General features: G+C 63.1%; 2 protein-coding genes across 7 annotated transcripts in view; one reads left to right on the forward strand and one right to left on the reverse strand.

The window, feature by feature from the left end:
- Nucleotides 1–7,557, forward strand: part of MARK2 (microtubule affinity regulating kinase 2) — a gene marked incomplete at both ends in the record, with an annotated part of 71,658 nt that extends 64,101 nt beyond the window's left edge. Inside the window, 11 exons of one of the 6 annotated variants that reach the window (XM_080709485.1) lie at nt 88–207; nt 304–403; nt 478–590; nt 1,606–1,738; nt 1,977–2,155; nt 2,363–2,460; nt 3,122–3,283; nt 3,842–4,099; nt 5,001–5,027; nt 6,781–6,825; nt 7,197–7,557. In XM_080709485.1, coding sequence (XP_080565611.1) covers nt 88–207; nt 304–403; nt 478–590; nt 1,606–1,738; nt 1,977–2,155; nt 2,363–2,460; nt 3,122–3,283; nt 3,842–4,099; nt 5,001–5,027; nt 6,781–6,825; nt 7,197–7,557 — 1,596 coding nt within the window. The remainder of the gene's footprint in view (nt 1–87; nt 208–303; nt 404–477; nt 591–1,605; nt 1,739–1,976; nt 2,156–2,362; nt 2,461–3,121; nt 3,284–3,841; nt 4,100–5,000; nt 5,028–6,780; nt 6,826–7,196) is intronic. The other 5 variants (XM_080709486.1, XM_080709487.1, XM_080709489.1 and 2 more) reach the window with 5 other exon arrangements.
- Nucleotides 7,558–9,938: 2,381 nt separating this feature from the next.
- RCOR2 (REST corepressor 2) lies at nt 9,939–14,072 on the reverse strand (the record flags this gene model as incomplete). Its single annotated transcript, XM_080707780.1, has 12 exons — nt 9,939–10,250; nt 10,343–10,572; nt 10,809–10,866; nt 10,997–11,074; nt 11,370–11,585; nt 11,677–11,746; nt 11,827–11,951; nt 12,039–12,200; nt 12,279–12,331; nt 12,888–12,968; nt 13,227–13,283; nt 13,946–14,072. The coding sequence occupies 12 exons, from the start codon at nt 14,070–14,072 to the stop codon at nt 9,939–9,941; spliced, it is 1,569 nt and encodes a 522-aa protein (XP_080563906.1).
- Between the last annotated feature and the right edge of the window lie 9,106 nt (nt 14,073–23,178).

Consider the following 23,178-nt stretch of genomic DNA (forward strand, 5'->3'; position numbering starts at 1 on the left):
TAGGGCAGGGGGTGTAGACTTGGAGGTCAAATGCCCCTGAGTTCCATTTCCAGACCCACAATAAATGAATAAATGTTCTAACCACAGGAGTTGCGGGAGCGAGTACTGAGGGGAAAGTACCGTATTCCATTCTACATGTCCACGGACTGTGAAAACCTGCTTAAGAAATTTCTCATTCTTAATCCCAGCAAGAGAGGCACTTTAGAGGTGAGCCCCCGGAGCCCAGCTGCCGAGGTCCCGGGGTTCCCACAGCGCCGCCCTGAGTCCCCTCCCTCTGGCCTTGCCCTTCCCTCTGCTCCCCAGCAAATCATGAAGGATCGGTGGATGAATGTGGGACACGAGGACAATGAGCTGGAGCCCTACGTGGAGCCGCTCCCTGACTACAAGGACCCCCGGCGGACAGGTGAGCCCTGGCCAGGCCGGGAGCGGAGCCGGCCGGGCGCCGACACCGGCCTGACGGTGTGTCCTTCCGTGCAGAGCTGATGGTGTCCATGGGCTACACCCGGGAAGAGATCCAGGACTCGCTGGTGGGCCAGAGCTACAACGAGGTGATGGCCACCTATCTGCTCCTGGGCCACAAGAGCTCCGAGGTGTGTGCGCCCGCCCGCCCGCCGCCAGTCCTGGCCCCTTGAGTGCGTAGCCCCGCCTCCAGCACTTGCAGGGGGCAGAAGCTTTTTCCAAGTAGGTGTGCCCTCTGCTGACCAGCTGGAAGCCCCAGGGGTGCCTTTCACGGGAAGAAAGCCGGCCTCTCCTTAGGGGCGAGTTGAGCTGGCTCCCCCTGTGGACTGGACGGAGCCAGGCCTAGACTACTGGTGTACATATCTTTGTGCCTCTGGGGCTCGGAAGCAGCTGTCTCGGCCCGTGTGTCTGCCTATCTTACGGAAGCTTCGTTTTGTGCCTTGCCTCTTCCTGGCACTTGTGTCTGGGGGTGTCTTGTGTGTGGATCTGGAGGCTGTGGGATGCTCTGCCCGTTGGGGTCTGTTCCTCAGCCGTGAGTGCCCACAGGCACTCAGAGCCTGCGCCCTGCTCTCCCCTGGCAGCGGTGAGCGCCCCCTCTTGGTCATCCCTTTGGCCTGCTTACAGGCTATGTGGTTAATCTGGCATGGTGGCCTATGCCTGTAATCCTAGTACTTGGAAGGCTGAGACAAAAGGATCGCAGGTTCAAGATCAGCCTGAGCAAGTAGTGAGACTTTCATCAACCTAGTGAGACCCTGTTTCCAAATAAGAAATAAAATAGTACTGGTGGTGTAGCTCAGAGGTAGAATGCCCCTGAGTTCAATCGTTAGTACCACAGAATGAATAAATGAATGAATGAATAAGAGATAAATAGATAGATATCTGGGCACTTGTTTGGGCACAGACTGTTCTGGAAGGGGACACAGTTCTCTAAGTCTGAACATGTACTCTTGGGGGTATTGTGTCTCTGGGTATGTAAGCAGAGGTATCTCTCCCTGGCCGCAGTGTCCCTGTCTGTGTCGGGACATGTGTGTCTGGGGTGAGGGTGTATGTTCAGGTATGTTAGTCTGTGGAGTCAGGTTTCTCATGAGGCCAAGATGTGTGTGTGTGTGACTCCTTCCCTCCCTTGATGCATGCCTTGTTCTTTAGCTGGAAGGTGATACCATCACCTTGAAGCCCCGGCCTTCAGCTGATCTGACCAACAGCAGTGCCCCGTCCCCATCCCACAAGGTACAGCGCAGTGTCTCGGCCAACCCCAAGCAGCGGCGCTTCAGTGACCAGGGTACGTGCTCCTGGAGTCGCAGGCAGTACCACGCCTCTCCAGAGGCGTCCCTGGTTCTGGGGACCAGGCGTGAAGCCGAGCTTTGTCCTGACTCAGCCACTTCGCAGTAGCCTGGCTGTGGCAGGTCATTAACTCGCCTCCACTCTGTGGAGCGGGCTTTGATAGCCGCACAGCGCCATGCGTGAGTGGGCCCCAACGGGCGCCCAGACTGACCCTTGCCACCTCTCTGGCCCCACAGCCGGCCCTGCCATTCCCACCTCTAATTCCTACTCTAAGAAGACTCAGAGTAACAACGCAGAAAATAAGCGGCCTGAGGAGGACCGGGAGACAGGGCGGAAGGCCAGCAGCACCGCCAAAGTGCCTGCCAGTCCCCTGCCCGGCCTGGAGAGGAAGAAGACCACCCCCACCCCCTCCACGGTGAGCCGGCCCGCTAGCCCAGCCTGCTTGCCTGCTCTCTGGCACCACTTTTAATTCCTGTAGAGAGCCTAGCACCCCAGAGGCAGTGGCGAATCTGCTGCTGTCCACTAGAGGGTTGGGGGGTAGCCTGCCCAGTGGCCCTGGGGGGAGCCCGACCAGAGAACACTCAGCTCTCTGTGAGCTAGCACCCACCCTTCGTTCCCACAGAACAGCGTCCTCTCCACCAGCACAAACCGAAGCAGGAACTCCCCGCTCTTGGAGAGGGCCAGCCTCGGCCAGGCCTCCATCCAGAATGGCAAAGACAGGTGAGCCAGCAGCCAGCCGCCCCTGCTGCCCCGCCAGAGCACCGCCCTGCTCCCTGGAGTCCGTCCTGGCACTGTTGAGTCTGGCCGTCCGCCTTCCCCGCCCTGCTCCGCCATTGCTCCTCCCTGTCCTGACTGCGCCTGCTGTTTGCCAAGGGCGGGCTCCAGTGGTCATCTTGGTGGCCTTGCAAGTGCCTGGAGCTGCCTTCCTCTAGGTGTCTAGGCTTTGTCTTTGGGGCCCCAGCTCAAGGCAAAACCAAGAAGGGGGTACTTGTTGAGGGGTTCCAGCCGTGCCCAGTGGAACTGAGCCCCGCCCTTGGCCGCCAGCCTTTCTTGGGGTGTTCTTGGCTTCACCTCTTTGGAGCTTAGTGCAGGAGCTCAGTTTCTTCATGGCAGCACCTGCTCTTTCTGTAGAAGGGACATCCTTGTTCTTAGAATCATTTGAGATCAGCGCAGCCCAGAGACAGGGCCTCCTGTTGGCTCTCCCTGGACGTGGGTTTCCTCTTCTCCGGCTGTGACCACTGCGGCGGCCTCCCCTGCTCCCCAGGCCCGCCATGCCTCTGCCGACGCCCGCAGCTCTGGCCTGGCCCTGCCCTGGCTTCCTAACCAGCCTTCTCCTCCGCCTGCCCCTAACCCGGGCCTCTTCGCTGCTTTTGTCTCCTAGCCTAACCATGCCAGGGTCCCGGGCCTCCACGGCTTCTGCTTCTGCCGCAGTCTCTGCGGCCCGGCCCCGCCAGCACCAGAAATCCATGTCGGCCTCCGTGCACCCCAACAAGGCCTCTGGGCTGCCCCCCACGGAGAGTAACTGTGAGGTGCCGCGGCCCAGGCAAGTGCGCTGGGGCGGCTGGTGCGCCCGCTGCCCACAGCCTGCCCTTCCCTAGCCCCAGCAATCTTCCTCCCACCTGGGGGCTGCTCTGCTCTATCATCTCAGCCACCAGAGTAGCTCTGTCCCTGGTGTCCAGGAAGCGGAAGGCACAAACATCGCATTAATGCCCCTCTTTTCCTCCAGCTCTCCCTCGCAGAACAGGTATGCAGGTGGCTGTCCTGAAGCTCCAAAGGGAAGCCTTCTTGTTCTGAGCCTTCCTGGATTTCTTTAGGGCACTCAGTCCTTGAGGGTTGGTCCCCATTGTCCTCTCAAGGGTCTGGGGAGTCCCTCTCTCCAGCTGCACCCCTCACACACGGGTCCTTCCTTGTCTCCCTCCTCCCCGCACCCGGCTCCTCCGCCTCCACAGACTCCTCCCCACTGCTGTCCTCGGTGGTCGCGCGCTCCCTTCTGTGTCCTCTGTGATGGCTGCCTCTGCCCCAGCACCCCCAGGGCATTCCAGCTGCTCGCGGGATGGCTTCCCTGCGTCTGACGCGCTCCTCGCCCCACTCTCTCCCACAGCACAGCCCCCCAGCGTGTCCCTGTCGCCTCCCCCTCCGCCCACAACATCAGCAGCAGTGGCGGAGCCCCAGACCGGACCAACTTCCCCCGGGGCGTGTCCAGTCGAAGCACCTTTCACGCTGGGCAGCTCCGGCAGGTGCGGGACCAGCAGAATCTGCCCTATGGAGTGAGCCCAGCCTCTCCCTCTGGCCACAGCCAGGGCCGGCGGGGGGCCTCCGGGAGCATCTTCAGCAAGTTCACCTCCAAGTTTGTCCGCAGGTGAGCAGGGAGTGGAGCGTGACAGAGAGGGGGTCAGGCCTTCCTACTCGCCTGGGACGGTGGGGTGGCCATACCAGGACTGAGATTGGGGCCCTGAAGGTTAGAGGAGACCTCAGGAAGCCTAAGAAACTGGGTCGTTGTCAATACCTTCTGTGGCCAGACCCACCCTAGGCCTCTCCCCAGTTCCTCACATGCACCCCTCGTTCCGTGGCCCCAAGCAGATGGGCAGCGCCGCCTCCTCTCTAGGGGAGTGTGAACTCAGATGCTAAAATAAAAGCCCCCTCTTCTCTCCTGCGTTCCCATGGAAACTTATATTTGGTGACGCAGCTGCAAAGTCATGAGGCATGAGCCAGGCTGGGCTGACAGGGACACGGGTCCCGGTCTCTTGGCTGGCCCCCTTGACCTCCTTCCCCGCACTTGGTTATGCGTGGCTGTGGCTGTGGCCGTGTTCAGCTGCCGGGGGTCCCAGGGTAAAGCCTGGGGTGGAATTGCGGGTGGGGCGCCCCGGGGCCTCCCCGCGAGCCCCTCACCGAGTCCTTCCTGTGTGGGGTGCAGCTGGGGACCTCCACGCAGGCTCCGCCCACTGTGCCCCGGCACCTGCACCGGCACCGCTGCCTCAGGGGCTGCAGGGTGGCCAGCCTTCTGGCCTGGGAATGCTGCCTGCCCCTCCTCCCGCCGGCCACTCGGCCGAGGAGCTGAAGCCGCTGCCCCGTCCACATAGTGGTGCAGGTGTGAGGGCAGAAGTCCAGGACTCTAGTCTCGCTGAGCGGCTCTTCCTCAACTGGGGTGACCCTTGAACCTGGGAAGCCCACTCCCCACCTGCCTATCCATATACCGTCTTGTTGGTTTGTTTTTTTTTTTATTTCTTTTTTTATTTTGTCTTTTTTGTTTGTTTTTTTAGAAATCTGTCTTTCAGGTTTGCCAGAAGGTAGGCGTTGAGCCCTCTGTGTGTGTGTATGTGTGCGTGTTGCTGTCCTGTGTCTGTCCTGCCTCCGTCACTAACCCCTCCGGCTCTCGTTCCCTCTCCATCCCCTTTCCTGGTCTGTGTGGTCCTCCTCGCTACCATCTTAAAGGGACGAAGACTACTCTGACTGGCCTCAGCCCAGGCCCCCGCCCTGCTCCCCACACAGGCAGGGCTCGGAACGTGGCCCCGTCAGGGCAGTGGCTCTGACGGTGAGGCCTTCCCTACCACGGGTGCATCTATTCAGTGAGAGGAGATTCCTCAGGGCTTCTCCCTTTAAGATCGTCCTCGCCTGCCCCGGTTTGGTCACACGCATTGGGCTCCTTCCTGGCCCTTCCCCGTCCCGTGCATGTGCTGAGGAGGCTCCCCGGGAGCTAACGTGCGTCTGAGGTGGTGTCTCCTCTGGGCTGTCTTGGGCTTGCTGAACCTCAGGGCTGTGTGACCTCTGCCCCCTGGCCTACTTAGACAGCAGGACTTTGGAGGTACACAGGGACGTCTGGGTCCCCAGCTGAAGTCCAACTCCTCTGGGCCCAGGGAGCCTTTGCTTCATGAGTGGGGCGCAGCACCCTCTTCTGGCAGCTGCTGCAGAACCAGCCAGCCTGCCCTGTGTACCATGCTGCCTCCAGCAGCATCTGGGAGAATGAAGGTCCTTCTCCCCTGGCCGCCTCCCCACATGTGGCCTGTGCCTGCCAGAGCGCCAGGGCCGGGCAGCCTCTGGAGGGCCTTTTGCTCCCAGGCTTTGGCAGAATAGCGGGAGATCAGAAAGAACCCTGATTGGGCATCGCCCTTCCTGGGCCTTTCAGCCCTGACCTCTGCCTCTGGGCTGGAGGGGTCAGATGCCCAACCGTAGCCCAAGGGCCAAGTCGAGAGCACGGGGTCACCTGGCCAGCATGCTGGTGCCCGGCTGAGGGAGAAACAGGCCACACAGGGTCCACAGGGTCTTCAGGCTCCCCGCCCAGCTCCCTGCGTGCCCGGCTGGGCCTGCTCCGCAGCCCTGGAGAGGGCGGTGGGGCTCCCTCCCACGCACAGCCCGGCCCTGCTCGCGGTGTGCTGGTGTGCTCCTGGCATCCACGTTCTGTCTTGGTGTTCTTGTACATGTGCTGCTGCTGCTGCTCTCTCCCTCCTCACCTTCCTTCCTCTGTAATCCCTAATTTCCCAGCTCCAGGCACCCATCTTCCCGGCAGGAGCTGGAGAAGCCGCTCAGCGGGGCCAGACCTCTCCCCCACCCCCCAGGTGTCTGCCGGCCCCGGTCCCCTCCTGTGGGAGCAGCAGCCTCTCCCACTGCCACACAGCTAGCTCCAGGGCTGGCTGGGAACTCTGCGCCTCTGAGAGGCCTCTGCACAGCCCCGGCCCAGCCCAGACGGGGGCCAGGCAGTGCCGCCCCGTCCTCCAGGAGTACTCTGTCCTGAGGCCCTGGTGTGTGGAGGCCGGGCCACGTGCGCCTGCGCCTGCACAGCCACCCTCTCCCCAGTGAGGCTCCGGAGTGTGCAGAGGAGCGGCCCCTGTGCCGGCTCCCTGTTGGAAAGGGACTGTCCAGCTGCCAGTTTGAGGTGCCGCACAGCCATGTTGGCCTGCAAGTGATGGGCTGGTGGCCTTGGGCGTGGTCATGCCCACCCACCCGCCCACCAGTGGTACCTGCCAGACCCACCCTCACCTGGGTCTGCGGCAGCGGAAGGAGCGAGACCCCAGCACTAAACTCTCCCTCGCTCTGTTTTTTGAGGAACCTGAATGAACCTGAAAGCAAAGACCGAGTGGAGACGCTCAGGTGAGAGGCCGGGCCAGCACTGACCTGGCCCGGCCGCCAGGCCCGCTCCTCCTCCCTCTGTGTCCTGGCGCTCCCTCCTGTGGCTCTGTGCTGACCCCACCCGCTCAGGGAGCTGCCCTTCTCCCCAGATCCCAGGGCGGTGTGCAAGTCAGAGCTCTGGCCCCTTCAGTCTGTGCCTCCGCTCCTCGTGGCGGGCAGCCTCCGCTCGCTCGGCGCTGTCCGGCGCACTCGTTTCCTGCCTGGCCCCTCCTCAGAGAAGATCCAGTGCCAGCATGGGGCCGCACCCGCCCAGGCGCCCTCCCGTCTCTGCCAGGGTGGCTGTCCCTTGGGGGTGCCGCGGCCCCGCCTGACCCCCCTCTGCCCCTCCGCAGACCGCACGTGGTGGGCAGCGGGGGTAACGACAAGGAGAAGGAGGAGCTTCGGGAGGCCAAGCCCCGCTCGCTGCGCTTCACCTGGAGCATGAAGACCACGAGCTCCATGGAGCCCAACGAGATGATGCGGGAGATCCGCAAGGTGCTGGACGCAAACAGCTGCCAGAGCGAGCTGCACGAGAAGTACATGCTGCTGTGCGTGCACGGCACCCCCGGCCACGAGAGCTTCGTGCAGTGGGAGATGGAGGTGTGCAAGCTGCCGCGGCTGTCTCTCAACGGGGTCCGGTTTAAGCGGATATCGGGCACCTCCATGGCCTTCAAAAACATTGCCTCCAAAATAGCCAACGAGCTGAAGCTTTAACAGGCTGCCGGGAGGGCGCAGCAGAGCGGCCGGCGGACTGGGCCGCGGGCCTGCCCTGTGCCCACCTACGCGAGTCTGCAGCGGCGACTGGCGTGTCTCCCTGCTGGCACTTGCCCTCCCTCCCCATCTCGGTTCTTCTTCCATGTTTGTGGGGTGGGAGGTGGCTCCTCTCACGCTCACCCCTGCCCGGAAACTCCCCTTCCCCCCCAGGAGGCAAAGGAAGGGCGGGCGGGCTCCCCGCGGTACTGCGGTCCTCGGTACTGCGGTTGCACAGAGGATTTCGCCTAAACCAAGAAGTTTTTTATTACCAAAAAGAAAAAAGGAAAAAAAAAATCCCAGCAGCCACCTTTCCTCCCTGCCCCATTGGGACAGCCGAGACTGGATCTGTGGGGTTTCCCGGGAGGGTGGCTCAGGGCTGGAACTCTCAGGCAAGAGTGGTGGCGTTCCCTGGCAGACCCTTCGCCAGGCCCACTTTGGGCTTCTCCCTCTCTTCTCCTCCTTCCCCCCAAGCAAACCACCAGAGGTGGCCTTCCCCTGCCCCCAGGCCCCTGGGCTGCAGGCTGGGCGGGGGTGCTGCGCAGCCCAGGGAGGGCAGGGCCCAGGCGCAGCCCTGGGCTGCCGCACTCCTCCGCCCTCCTTCCCAGAGCTGGGCATTCCCTTCCACAAGCTGCTGTGGGGACGTTCGTTCCCCTTCTCAAGTCTGTGCCATCTTCTCACCGCTCCCGGTAGCAGGAGGGCTGACAGGCTGGGAGAGAGCGGAGGGGCCGGGCTCTCGCCCCCAGGGGCCGCCTGCTGCCGCTTCTGAACAGGGACGGGCTTCTCCGTTCTGGGAGAGCCTTTGTCTGAAAGCACAGCCCCTCGCCATCCCTTCCCACCTCGTCCCCTCGTTGGCATTAATCTGGGCACCAGCTCGTTCTCCACTCTCATCTCTCAGCCTCGCCTGCCGCTGCCGCCCTCCTCTCAGGAGACTGCCCAGGCCTCCACGGCCTCCTGGCGGAAGGCTGGATGGGGCCGCAGAGCCAGCGTCTGACCCCCACAGGGTGTGGGCAGCCGGGCGGCGCGACTCCCCGCGTGCCGGCCCACGGCCAGTGTGGGAGTGGGTGGCTACGGGCGCTTGGCTGGTGGTGGCCACTGCATCCCTTAATTTATTTCTCTGCTGTTTCAGTTCTTGAGAAATTGGGGGAGGGAGTCCTACAGAGGCTGCCCCTGCCCTCACCTGAGTTGTACATTTTTTGTGATGGGTTTTATTTTTTATTTTATTATTTTATTATTTTCTTTGATTTATGATGACTCCACCCCTGTTCATCACCCCTGCCCCCCCTGCTCCCAGGCCAGGTTCAGCGACGTGTCCGAGCCCTTGGGTCCCAGGAAGGGGCCTCGCCAACCTCAGCCCTCCTGCCCCAAGCTCCGACTGTGGCTCCGGCTCAGACCAAGGGCTCCTCCTCCCCTCCCTCCCACCCCAGCCTCCTCCCTTAAGGAACAGCCCGGGTGCTCCCAGGGGGCCGGGAGGGCGTGGCCTGGCTCCCAAAGGGGGTGGGGCCCAGGGGCACCCCGGCAAGGTGGCCCCTCCCCACCTGGCCCCTCCTCCCCCCCCCTGCACTTAGTTTCTCCTCTGGATCAAACACGTAATAAAGAGAATGTTTGGAATCTGAGCTGACTCCTCCAGTTTCTTCTCCCAGCCGGGCAAGGACCCAGTCCCCTAGGGGCAAGATGTGGCCCAGCCCACCTGCCTTGTGAGGGCTGGGGAGAGGCCATGACGGGTGGGCCAGCCCCCTCCCACCCTCGGCAGGCAGGAGAGAAGACTTAGCACACTTAGGAGGTTGTATTTATTTATTTTTAAAAAAACATTGAAAAATAAACCCATGTCTGCATAAGTTCCCAACCCCTCTTCCTCCAAGCTCTCTTTGGGGTGAGGTGGGCACCCCCAGAGCGCCTCAGTATCCCCACCCAGCCCCTGAAGACCGGGCTCCCTCCAGCCTCTGCTTCTGCCAGGCCCCAGGGACCTCTGTGCCACTTCCCCTGGCCCCTCCCCACCTCTCCCCAGACTTATTGCTAAAAGGAGGTAAGGGGGAAGGAGTTCAGCCTACGCCCCAAACTGGCCTCTCCCCCACCCCCATGCTAAGGTCACTACCCCCTATACACAGGGCAGGCCCGCGGGCAGAGCCCCCAGGTGAGGGACAGCCATTCCCGTCCAGCCAGCAGAGTCCTCACGGGCCAGCTCGGAAGGCCCGGGCCGAGGGCATGGGCTGGACTGCCAGTGCACACTCAGCTGCAGAACCCACAGGCCTGGGCTGTGCCAACTGGCAGCTCAGGTCCTTAAAAGACCTGGCGGGAGCTCTAGTCCCCAGTCCTCGCTGAGGCCAGGGCTGCCCGGCCTGGGCTCAGAGTGAGGGTGCTGGGGGCTCCAGCGGGGCTCCAATCAGGGTGGGGGGGGCCTGGGCGCCAGGGCGGGCACCGTGGCGCGAGGCAGCCAAGGCTGGGCGGATGAGGGGCGGCGGGGGCTGGTTGGGGGCCAGCCGGGGCTGCAGGAAGCGGCCCTGCTGCAGTGGGGGGGGCTGGCGGAGTAGGGTGGGGGCCGTGGGCAGCGGTGGCCTCAGCAGCGGGGGAGGCTGGGACAGCGAGGTGGGCAGCGGAGGCGGGGGCGCCGGGGGCGCCGATCGGGCCGCAGATGTGGAGACAGATGTGATCTGCACCTGAGGGGAGAGAAAAGGGGGTCGCTGCCGGTAAGGCCTGGGGCGGCCTCAGCCTCAGGACCTCTGCTGCCTCACGGTCGGTCGGCCCTCACCTCATCGTCTTCCTCCAGGGCTGGGGCTGGCAGAGGGGCCCCTCTCCTGGCCTGCTCCATGGGGACGGGGGCCCCAGGGCCCCCATCCTGTTCCGCCTCCCATTCCTGCAGCACCTCCTCCAGGTTGAAGCGGCGCCGGTAGCTCACAAAGAAGGTCTTCACCTGGGTCAGAGTCTTGTTCCCAATCACCTCTGCAATAGCCCCAAAGTCTCTGCCATACCTACGGATGGCTGCAAGGGTCAGAGGGCAGCAGAATGAGTGACCTGGGCACGTACCCCTCCGCCGTCCTGTACTTCGTTAAGATGTACGGCTACAACGCACCCATACAGAATTGAAGAAAAAGACAAAAAGGGCGGCAGAGTGCGACCGTCCCTGGAAGCTGGTGTTGACCCGACCCTTCCCCTCTGCCCTCAGCTCCTGGGAGGGTGAGATGCCTGGGGACCTCTCTCCCAGTGGTCTAACCCACCTTGCACAGCCAAAAGCTGCTCATCTGTGGTCCATCGGGAGTTGAACTTGGTATTGGCCTGGAGAATATGACCTTTAGAGTCAAAACTATGGAAACGGAAGCCCTGTTCCCCATGCAAAACCCCCCTTTCTGTTCTGCCTCCGGAGAGAAACCCCTCTGGCATCCACACGTATAAAGAGCAGCCTTACTTCCGGGGGGCGGAGCGGGTCGATGCCGCCCTCCAGGGCTTGGCGGAGGCTGCTGTTGGTCTGCTTCATGCTCTGCACCTGGGAAGGCAGGAGGGAGGGGACATCGAAGTGGCCATCCCAGGAAGGCTGCCATCCAGGGGCCTCTTCTTCCAGACCCCAGCCCTGCTTCCCCACCGGCTCATCCTCCCTCCCTCACACCCACTGCACGGGGGGGGGGGGGGGGGGGGCGCGGTTCTCCCATTCGCCGACCACCAGAAGACCCGGAAAAGAACACCGGTACCCTGCAACCCAGGGGCTGGGCGGAGCCAGGCTTGCACCTGCGCCCCCAAGACTCAGATCCCTGGAGCAGCCCCCTCTTTTCTTGGACCCCTACCTGGCGCTTGAGGGAGATGAGCTGAGAGTCGAGTCCCCGGAGTGTAAGGTTGGCGAGGTCGGGGCTCCCCGACACTGCGGTGAGGCCCTCGGGGCTCAGGTACATGCCCTTGGGTGGGCGTCTGCGGGTTCGCAGTGGGTGGTGGCGGTACTGAGACACCTGGACCTCCTTCTTCCCAGGGCCTGGGCGAGTATTCAGGGGCCGCGAAGGCTGAGGCTGCAAGGAGAGGGCGGGGGCGCAGAGCTGGAGGGTAGGTGGGCAGGTGGGGTCCCGGCAGCCGGGGGCCCTCGACTCTCGAGAGTCTCACCTCTCTCTTGGGGTCTCCAGCGTCTGGTTCGCCCTCACTCACGGCCCCTCGTCCGTCTTCGAGCTCATCACTGCGGACACGGGGACCAGGGAGGGGATGAGGAAGGGGCCTGGATCTCGGTGGCCCCCACCCTGCCCGGCCGGCCCCCACCTGTCTTCTTTGTCCTTGCGTCCGCCCAGCCTCCGGGCCTGTCTATCCATCACGCTGGTCCGGCTGCGCGTCTTTTTCCAAGAGTAGTAATATTTCACCAGGCTGGGGATCAGCTTGTCGGGCAGCTAGCGGGGCAGAGTCAGAGGTGGGGGTTCAGCCGAGACCTGGGCCCCAGGTGCGCTGGGGGCCCCGGGGTGGGGGCTGGGCCTTACCATCTGCTGGATCCGCTGGAAGCACTTGCCGTGGAAGCCGAACGCCTGTTCGAACAGCACCTTGTCCTCCACCGTCCACTCGTCGGGGAACGGGGTGAAGTTGGCCAGGTCGGCGAGTGACTTCTCCACGTCATGCTTGTGCCACAGGAGCATGCCCAGTGCCTGGCCGGGGCAAGGGGCAGCTCAGACCCCACCGCCCCGGCACGTCCCGGCCCACCCAACAAGCCGGGCCTGGCTCACCTGCTCGATGTTGTAGCCGTGCTTCTCCTTGGCCATCGCGATGTACTTGTCCACTGCAGGGGAGAGGGGGACGCTGGAGGCGGGGTTGCAGCTCCTGACCCAGGCCTGTCCGGGGCCCAGTACCCTGGCCCAGAGCGAGCCCCTGAACCTGAGCCCCAGCGCAGGGACTGAACCCTCACTCTCTTGAGCGTGTGTATGTGCGCATGTGTGTGTACGTGTGTGTTGCTAGGGATTGAACCCAGAAGCATCCTACCTCCAAGCTACACCCCCAGCACTTTCTTTTTATTTCTTTGTTTTTTGAAACAGGATCTCACTAGGTTGCTGAGAGTCACACTGTATGGTTGAAGCTGGCCTCGAACCTGTGACCTTCCCGTCTCAGCCTCCCAAACACTGGGTTCTTTCTTCTGCTTTTTTTTTTGAGTCGCACTCTGCCTAGGTTGCCCAGGCTGGTCTCTACCTCCTGGGGGCTCAAGGGATCCTCCCGCCTCAGCCTCCCGAGTGGCTGGGACCACATGCTGCAGCACCTGGCTTCCAGCCTGCCTCTCAGGAGATGAACCCAAGCCCGCACCTCCCAGGGCCGGGCCGGGCCCCAGGGCCTGCCCAACTCACGCTTGGCGTCCGACACACAGTGGTTGGGCGACCACACCAGCATCCCCTTCAGCTCCTTGTTGCTGTAGCGCGCGGGGCTCTCTGAAAGGCGGGGGCGCAGAAAGGAGATCACTCGGATGGGCCCGGTGGCTCCAGCCTGGACCCAAGGCCAGAGGGCAGCCGAGGAGCAAGGCCTGGGAGGCGAGGCCCAGGGGGGAAGGAGGGGCAGAGTCCCAGACAGGAAAGCAAACTAAGCCTGCCACAGCCCCCGCCCCTGCCTGTCCTCCAAAGGGCTCCCCAGGTGGGGCTGCGGGCCAAGGAGGCCTCCACTCCACCCTCACCACCGGCCCTGCCACTCACCAGGCTTGCACTCCGGAATTACAGCCTGGTAATTGGTTCCAACTCGGATCATGCTGTCTGCGGAGCCAGGGGAGGCAGTCAGGACTCCAGGGAAGGAGGGAGGGGGAGGATGTGGCAGGGGAGGTGGCCAGCCTGGAGTTCTTCCTGACCACCAGGGGCCCCAGGTCCTAGGAGGTCCACTTTCCCCCATCTGCCCCAGTTCCCCAGAGCCACAGCGGGAACTGCAGGCGGGGGACCCTGCCTAGTCATGGCATGGGGCTGAGGGAGCCAGAGGGCAGTCCCAGCGCCAGGCCCAAGTGAGGGCTTTGTTCTGCTGAGGTTGGGGGCTTGGAGGCCGCCCCTAGACCTGAACCTCGGCCCTTCAGGGGATCCTAGGCTCCTCCCCGACAGGAGCCTCCGGGTCCCTGTGGAGGCATCTCCCGCCCCTGCCCTGCCCCTGCCAGACCTCAGTGCCCTGCAAGGTGGCACGCTCTGAGGGACCCGGTCTGCGGCAGGGAGGCGCGCCCCGGTCCCTCGGCGGCCGAGGAGGGCAGGGCGGAGGCGTGCAGGACCTCCACGGCCTGGAGGCGCCCGGCCCGGACTCCCGATTACCCGCAGGCGCAGGCTGGAGGGGGAGGCCGCCCGAGCGCCAGCGCAGGGGGCACCCAGCGCCATAGGACGGGCCGGGGGTCCGCAGCCCGCCCCCGGGCAGCGCGCCTTGAACCCCAGGCCGGGCTCACCGTGCGAGTGCTCCTCCTCGCTGCTGTCATCCTCCGAGTGCGGCTGCCCGCCGTTGGGCGCCGTCTTGGCCCGGCTGCGGGACAGGATCCCGGAGCCCGCGCTCGGCTTCTCCATCACCGAGGGCATCCCCCCGCCCGGCCGCCCCGGGGGGCGCGGGAGCCGCGGGAGCGCGACGGGGGCTGCGCGGCCGCTCGCCTGCCGTGCCCCGCCCGGCCTGGAGAGGTCGCCACCGCGGCCGGGCAGGCGGGGGGTCAGCGTGGCCGGGGTCCGGCGGCGGCGGGCGCCCGGCGGGCAGCCCCGGCGGGGCCGCGACCCCCGCGGGCGAGGGCGTCGGAAAAGTTTGTGCAGAAGTGGGGGGCGCGGGGCGCGGGCGCGGGCGGGGCGGCCGGCCGGCGCCCGCCCTCGGGGCGCACGGCGGGATGCGGGGCGCCGCCCGGGCCTGGCCGGCAGGGGCGCGGGCGGGACGGCGCGGGCGAGTTGCGGGGCGGGCGGAGCCTGGCGGCCGCTCTCCCCGCCGCGCTCCGCCGCTCGCTCCTCGCGCACACAATGAAGCGCCTGGCAGGGAAGTAGTGCCGGCTGCGGCCTCAGCACCCCTCCCCCAGCGATGCCTCCGCCAGCTGAACATCTGGCCCCGGGGTGGGCGGGCGCCGGGGGCGGGGCCTGGGCGGGCCGGACCTCCCGGGGGTGGGGTCGGGCGCGCGGCCCGCGGGCGCGGAGACCCGGCCCGCCCTGGGGTGCGCTGGGGTCCCCGCCGCCTGCCTGCCCCGGGGGCCCGGAGGCCGCCCGCCCGGGTGGAGCCGGCCCTTCCTTCCATCTCCTTCCTGCCCAGGAGCTCCCCGCCCCCCCTTCCGCAGGGGACCCCCCTTCCTGCGCCCTTGGGGGCGAGGGCGGATGGGAGGCCGGGCCGGCGAGGGAGGAATTCCTCCCGGAGCTGCGGGGCCGGAGCCTGGCTCCTGGTGGCCCTGCGGTCCCCGGGGTCAGCCCAGCTCCCTTGGGCTGCTGCAGCCTGCACCCCGAGACAGTGGCACCCAGGACCCAGGGCTGGGTGGGAGCGAGGGTGCCGGGGAAGGTCGGGGCGGCAGGGGGGGAGGCGGGGGTCCCCTCCCCGCTGGGCTCACTGTCACCCCAGCTGGAAGCCGCATCCCCTCCCCCCGGACAAGCTCGGGCACAGTGACAGACAGGGAAGCGGGTAGGAGGCACAGACGGCGATGGGGGAGGGGGTGGGCAGAGGCGCTCAGCCGGGCCCAGCCACCCTGCCAGGCACACAAAGGGCCAGCGCGCCCGGGCGGCGGCGGCCAGCCTGCAGGCTGCGCGGGGCACGTGCAGCCGCGCACACAGGCCGCGGCCCCGCCGCCCGCGGTGCCCGGCCCGCTGCCCTCGCGCCCTCCTCTCCCTTCCCTTCCCTTCCCTGGCCACTCTGTAATCAGATTCCTAAATTTAGAAGGCGCCCAGGGATCCCCGCCCCCACCCGCCGCCTGCGGCCGGGGTCCTGCGCCGGGGCCTCGACCCGGGGGCCGCGGGTCTCCTTGCGGGCGGCGGGGCAGAGTCAGCCCCGACCCCGCCCGGCCCGCCGGCAGCTGCTGAGCCCTGGGACCACCCAGCCAGCGGCCACGTTGCTGGCCTCACCTCGGGCCAGGGCCGTGGGGCCTCTCTGGGCACCCAGCCCCAGGGAGAGGCGAGCTGCACACAGGAGCCTGAAGGGACCAGGGGCTGCTCTGAGCTAAACAGCCTTCCGGAGCGACCCCTCCCCAGCGCCGGGCAGCACCTCCTGCCTGCGGGAGGCTGTCATCTCTGTCCCTTGGCCGAACAGACGACCATCTGCACGGCCACCCTCTCCTCCCAAGGTGTCCATCATCTTGATGGCTGGCGCCCCATCCCCCGCCTGGCTCCTCTACACACTTGGGCCTAGGGTCTGCGGACCCTCGCCCCTCCCCAGGCCCGGCATCCTGCTTATTCCTTGGCCCTTCCAGAGATGCTCCAGCTAGCCCACCCTCCTCTCTCCAGCAAGGGCCCCCCAAGCCCTGGCTTCCTCCCTGTGCCAGAGCCCTGCACACCCCCAAGGACCTAATTCTATCCTCTAAGAAGCCAGGCACTTGGGGTCGCAGGAAGATCCAGCTCTGGGGGCGAGGCAAGGGGGTGTTTATCCCCGGGGTGGGACTGGGGGTCCTGGGGTAGGGAGGCTTCTGTCAAAGAGTGGAAGGACAGACTGGGAGGGATGTTTAGGTGTTTGGAGCTGACTGCAAGGCCACAGGGTCCAGAGAAGAGGTGCTCTCCTAGGGAGCAGCCTCCTCCCCAAGGGGTAAAGGCAAGGGGAGGGGGGAGGAACGGCCCCACCCCTTCCCACCTGCTGCAGCCACCCCCTCCCCAGCTGGCCCCCTCTTTTGTGCGAAGGCACACAAAGGACAAGGGGCCCCGGCCGGCCTGGCCATCTGCTCCCAGCAGCCTGAAGGCTCTTAAAGAGACAGCACCCCCTCCCTGCTGCCCTGGGGCTGTGGGGTGCGGCTGTGCTGGAGCACCCCGATGCCACCCACTCTCCCCTGGCTCCCCAAGCCCCCAGATCAGGCATCATCCTCCCCAGGCCCAGGGTGTGGGGGAGCCACGTGGCCAGGAAGATGGGGTGTGAAGGGGAGAGGGGAGGCGGCCCAGGGACTGGCCCTGCTCCCCATCCCCAGGCAGCACCTAGCCGGGAAGCTTGGTAGCTGGGTGCCCGCCAGAAGAGGCACCCTTCACCTCCCCGAGGTGACCTGAGAGCTGGGGACAGCGGCGGGTCTCCCAAAAGCCCTCCCTGCCATTTTGGCGGAGGAGCCCCCATCATAAACACTGGGGGTGGGGGTGGGCTGGCAGAACCTTTTTGCTACCCAGGATGCAGCCAGAGCTGTGGCTGGGGCGCAGGTATCTCCTGCACGCTTCTGGGTGAGGAGATTGAGGCTTTGCTGGACCCCCACGCCGGCCCCACCCCTGCAGTCCCCAGGGAAGTCAGCCCCGGCCAGGCCAGACAGCTCAGGGACACCCGTCAACTTGATTTGTGTGGTCTGGTCGCTGTACTTGCTGCATACAGCAGGCGCTCAGCATTTGTGGAAGGAGTAGATAGAGTCAGGAGCCGGCTCCCTGCCGCCCGCCAGGCACGGTGCCGCCTCCCTCCTCCAGGTGGGGCTGCGGGGCAGAGGTGGCACAGTGCGCTGGAAAGCGGGGTGACCTTGGGTGAGCCTGGGCCTCCCCTCCTCCCCACAGCGGGGGCAGCTCCAGCCAATCCCAAGCCCGCCAGCCCTGCCTGCCAGACAGACCGGGACTGTCCCCGGCGAGGCCGGCCGCTGCGGTGTGGTGCCCGGGACCCCGGCCAGGCCCTCGGCGGCCACAGCCAAGGGGCTCAAGTTGGCGAGGGAGGAGGGAGGCAGGCGGGCCTGCGACGGACGCTGGAGGGCGTGGGCCTGGGCAGGAACCTGGCAGAGCTGGGGGGCGGAGGTGCTCCCCTCCCCCGGGGGTGGGAGGAGGTGACCCTAGGGCTACTAAGGAAAGAGGGAGCTCCCCCAGCCCCCCCAGTGCTGCCCAGACAGGGCTGGTCCCTCCCTGCCCTGCAGGCTGTGGGCCCTCCCTCTGCCCCCCTCCCCGCCGCCCACCCCGCCCCCTTATGAAGAGGCTGGGGTGACATTGCAGGGTCAGGGGGGAGCAGAAGCAGGCCAGGTCAGCCTGGAGACCCCACTTCCCGACACCCTCCCCGAGATCAGAGTCCCTGAGCCGAGCGGGAACGGGGAGGAAGGGCCAGCAGAGCTCGGTTGACAGAGGTGGGTGGACACGGCGGTGACCCCCGGACCCCGCGGGCGCGGGGGCGGCGTCAGCAACCCGAGCCCACGGGGCTGCGTTTCTCTGGAAACAGGACCCGGCCGCCCCTCGCCCGCACCTGGGCGGCCGCGGCGCCCCCTGGCGGTGGCAGCGCGGACCAGCGGGACGCCTCCGCCGGGCGCGGACGTCGGCGGGAGCCCCGGGGCCCGACACCGGCCTCCGAGGCCCCCAGGGAGCCCAGCGCAGAGGGGCCCCTGGAGACCGGAGCCGCAGGGACGTGCGGGACAAAGGCGGGGGGCTCAGCCGCCGCGCTCGCGGTGCGGCCCGGGGCCAGAGCGGGGCCTCCGCGCCCCATCCCTCCAGCTCTGCCAGCGAATGGCAGCCCCGGCTTCGTCGACGATTTATCGGATCCGGGGACCCCCAGGCGGAAGACAGGACGCCCACCCGAGCTGGGCTCCTCCCGAGCATTCCCAAGGGGTCCCTCCGCCCAGGGCTCCGGCGTGCTGGGGCGCGCGTGGGAAAGCCGGCCTCCGGGGGCCAGCTCGGGGCCATCCCCAGTGCCCCTCCTCCGTGACGTGGGACGGTTGACATCGTCCCTTTAGACTCGCCAACGGCTCCGGAGCCCGACCTCAGCCCGATCCTTCGGATCCATTATGCGCACGTGGCTGGACACAGAGGTCCCACTCCGGCTCAAGAGCCTTCCTTGGCTCCCTGCAGCCTTCCAGGCCAGGCTCTCCCAGCCCGGTGCTCTAGCGCAGATCCCGCCAAACAGGTCGGCCCACCCTCCACGGAGCCCCACCTGGCGCTCCAGGATGCCCCCCCCACCCTGCAAACCCCCGCCGGCCGCGCGGGCCCCGCCCTCAGGACCCGGGGCTCCGGCACCCCCGCACCCCACCCTGCGCGGCTCTGAGCCCGCGGCCCGGCCCCGCACACTCCGCGCCCACCCTCCCCCCAGGCCGGCCTCCCGCCCGGGCTCCGCATCCCCCGCGTCCACCCCGCCGCAGAGCGGGGGCCTTCTGCACCCCTCTGTCCTCCAGACCGCCGCCCCCCGCAGCCCAGAAACCTGCGGCCGCCCTTCCTGCCCAAAGCACGGCGCCCGCCCCTAACCGCCCCCGGCTCCCTCCCTCCGGCCCTGGGCTCCGCGGCCACCCCTTTGCAAGAAGCTGCCGCCGCCCGCTGCCCCGGCTGAGCGGCGTGGAGGCGCCCAGCCCGCAACCTGCCCAGCCCTGCGGTTCCCAGAGCATCCCTGCCAAGGCCCCCGGCCGCTGGGTCACCCCTAAGCCCACAGGCCCCGGTGGCTGTAAGGGCATTCACCTCTGGCACGGCTGGACGGAGGGGCCACCTCTGCTCCTGGGCACCAGCTGCCCCTGGCTCGGGTCCTGCTCGCCTCCTGTTGGTCCCCTGGGCTCTGCCCAGGCCCCTCAATTCCCCAGGCTCTAGCCCGGAGCGGTGGCCCACGTCTGTAATCCCAGTGCTAGGGAGGCTGGGACAGGAAGATCACAGGTTCAAGCCCAGCCTCAGCAATTTTGTGAGACCACCCCCCCCCTTCAGCAATTTAGCGAGACATTGTTTCAAAATAAAAATAAAGACATTTGAGAGGTTAAAACGGGAGGATCACAGTTTAAGGACAGCCTCAGCTTCCTAGTGAGGCCCTTTGCAACTCAGTGAGACCCTGCTTCAAAATAAAGAATATAAAATAGGGCTGTGGGTGTAGCTCAGAGGTAGAATGTCCCTGGGTTCCATCCCCAGTACTGCAATAAATAAATAAATAAATAAATAAATAAATAAATCTAATAAAATTAAAAGGAGCCGGGTGTGGTGGCACAAACTTGTAATCCCAGCTTTTTTTTTTTTTTTTTTTTTTTTTTTTTTTGAGGTTCTGAGGATGGAGCCCCCAAGGGCATTCTACCTCCGAGCCACACCCACCCAGCCTTTTTTTTTTTTTCCCGTTTGGGGATGGAACCCAGGGGCATTTGACCTCCAAGCTATACCCCCTGCCCTATTTTTTATTCTTTACTTTGAAACTGGGTCTCACTGAGTTGCAAAGGGCCTCACTAAGTACCTGAGGCTGTCCGCAAACTGCGATCCTCTGGTCTCAGCCTCCAGACTGCTGGGATTACAAGTTTGCACCACCACCCGGCTTTTCTTTTCTTTTCTTTTTTTTTTTTTTTTTTTGTAATGGGGATGGAACCCAGGGGCATTCTACCTCTGAGCTCCAGCTCCGAGCTACACCTTCAGCCCTATTTTTTAGTCTTTTTATTGTCTCAACAGGGTCTCACTGAGTTGCAAAGGGGCTCACTAAGAAGCTGAGGCTGGCTGAGAATCGCGGGATCCTCCTGTCTCAGCCTCCTGAACCCTGGGATTACAGGCGTGCGCCACCACGCCCGGCTTCCCACCCTTTCTAATTTTTATTTTGAAACAGGGTCTTGCTAAGTTGCCGAGGCTGGCTTGGAACCTACGATCCTCCTGTCACAACCTCCAAATACTGGTATTACAGGCCTGTGCCAGCACGCCAGGCTCTGATCTCAGAATCTTTGCCACCATATACTCATGCCCAGCCCCCCTGCCTCCCGGTCCCACCAAAACTCAAAGCAAAAACTTGGAGCCACCCTCCACCCCTCCTCTTCTTGACTTCTAGACCCGTCCATCTCCGATTCTTGTCAGTGCCCCTCCCCCACCGCGACCTCCCTATGGGAGGAGCCTTTGACAGTCCTCCTGCCTCCTCCTCCTTTGCCCTCTAATCTGTTGTGGCACTGGGGGTGCAACCCAGGGGCATTCTACCTCCGAGCTACACCCCCTGCCCTATATTTTATTCTTTATTTGGAAACAGGTTCTCGCTAAGTTGCAAAGGGCCTCACTAAGTGGCTGAGGCTGTCCGCGAACCCTGATCCTCCGGTCTCAGCCTCCTGGATGCCGGAGTTGCAAGCGTGCGCCACCAGCTCCAAGGTGATCTTTCTAAAACCTGACCAAGTCAATCCCCGCTTCTCATTATCCTGGGATTAAGTTCAAGCTCCTTAGCAGACTTGGCGCCTTCAAAATCTGTTCCTGTAAAATCCACCTCCGCTTTCTTTAGGGATCCACGTGGTGTCTTTGGCTTGATCCTACCCTAATAAGGCCCTGGAAAAGGGACCTGACTTGGCCCAATCAGAATGCAAAAAATATGGGACCAGCCGGGTGTGGAGACACACACCTATAGTCCCAGAACTTTGGAGGCTGAGATAGGAGGATCTCAGATTTGACGCCAGCCTTGGCAACTCAAGCCCTCTGCAATTTAGTGAGATCCTCTTTCAAATAAAAAATAAAAAGAAGGGTGGAGAATAGTTCAGATATAGAATGGTGTTGGGTTCATTTCCCAGGACAACAGCATCAACAAAAAAAGCAAATTAAAATAGGGCTGAGAAGCCGGGCGTGGTGGCGCACGCCAGCAGCGCTGGCTTAAGAGACCCTGTTTCCAAATATAAATAATATATAAAATAGGTCTGGGAGTGTAGCCCGAAGGTAGAAGGGCTTCCAGGAACCCCAGTACCACCAAAAAGAAATAGGGCTAAGGATGTAACTCAGGAATAAAATTCCTTTTATTTTTTTAAATATTTTTAGTTTTACTTTTTGGTGGTACTGGGGATGGAACCCAGGGGCATTCTACCTCTGAGCTACACTCCCAGCCCTATTTTTTATTCTTTTTTATTTTTATTGGTGCACAGCATTCATATATCATAATGGGATAAAAATAATACTTTTGTAGACATACATGCATTCTTTTTTTTTTTTTTTGAAACAGGGTCTCACTGAGTTATAAAGGGCCTCACTAAGTAGCAAAGGCTGTCGTGAACTACGATCCTCCTGTCTCAGCCTCCCAAATGCTGAGGTTACAAGTGTGCTCCAGCACACCCGGCTTGGATTTTTTCTTGTATTGTTTTCTTTTGCAGTACTGGGGATGGGACCCAGGGGCATCCTAACTCCAAGCTACACCCCCAGCCCTATTTTGTGTGTGTGTGTGGGGGGGGTACTGGGGTTCCTGGAAGCCCTTCTACCTCCGGGCTACACTCCCAGACCTATTTTATACTTTTTTTAAATTTGGAAACAGGTCTCTTAGGCCAGCGCGACTGGCTTCGAACCTGCGCGATCCTCCTGTCTCCGCCTCCCAAGCACGGGGATTACAAGCGTGTGCCACCACGCCCGGCCCTAGCCCTATTTTATATTCTTTATTTTGAAGTAGGGTCTCACTGAGTTGCAAAGGGCCTTTCTAAGCAGCTGAGGCTGTCTGCGAACTGTGATCTGTATTTGGGAAGTTGAAACTAAAGAGGATCACAGGTCAAATACCAGCCTCAGCAAACTAGAGAGACCCAGTTTCCAAAACCATAAATAAAAAGGACTGGGGGTATACCTTGGAGGCACAATGCCTCTGGGTTCAATTTTCAGGAAAAGAACTGGGTCTGGTGGCCCCTGTTTGTGATCCCAGCATTTGGGAGGCTGAGACAGGAGGATCACAGTTCGCAGCCAGCTTCAGGTACTAATTGAGGCCCTTTGCAACTCAGTGAGACCCTGTTTCAAAATAAAGAATCAAAAATAGGGCCGGGCTGGTGGCCCACCCTTGGAATCCCAAGCATTCTGGAGGCAGAGACAAGAGGATCGCAGTTCGTAGACAGCCTCAGGTACTACTTAGCGAAGCCCTTTGCAACTCAGTGAGACCCTGTTTGAAACATTAAAAAGGACTAGAAAATAGGGGTGGGGCGTAGCTTGGCAGTAAAATGCCCCTGGTTTTCCAACCCCAGTACCACACACACACACACACACACACACACACACACACACACACACTAAGCTGGGCATGGTAGCGCACTCTTGTAATCCCCACGCTTGGGAGGCAGAGACAGGAGGATTGCGCAGGTTCAAAGCCAGCCTTGCTGGCTTAAGAGACCCTGTTTCCAAATAAAAATATAAAAATTAGGTATCTGGGAGTGTAGCCTGAGGTAAAAGGGTTTCCAGGAACCCCAGTACCACCAAAAAAAATAAATAAATAAAAATAAAAACTAGGGCTAGGCTGGCAGGCCCCAGAGCTCTGTGCCCACAGGCAAGGGTAGCCCAGCAGTCCAGAGCCCATGTTCAGCCTGTAAGTGCGAGACCCTGGCTTCAGTCCCAGCACCGGTGATAAGAATGATAATCCTCCTTCTCAAAGCGCTGCCGGCTACTGCAGGCCTTCTTGCTGGACATTCACATGGCCTGAGGCCTGAGGCCTGAGGCGGAGCGCTAGAGAGCCACTCCCGCCAGGCCCTCCACAAGGTCACTTGTTCCCATTCACCAGGCAGCCCTTTCTTTTCTTTTATTTATTTTGTGGTACTGGGATGGAACCCAGGGGCTTTCTACTTCCGGGCTATACCTCCAGACTTAGTTTATATTTTCTTTGGAAACAGGGTCTCACTAAGTTGCTGAGAGCCTCACTAAGTAACTGAGG

Source organism: Muscardinus avellanarius, assembly GCF_963383645.1.
Source record: "Muscardinus avellanarius genome assembly, chromosome: 1".
NCBI lineage: Eukaryota > Metazoa > Chordata > Mammalia > Rodentia > Gliridae > Muscardinus > Muscardinus avellanarius.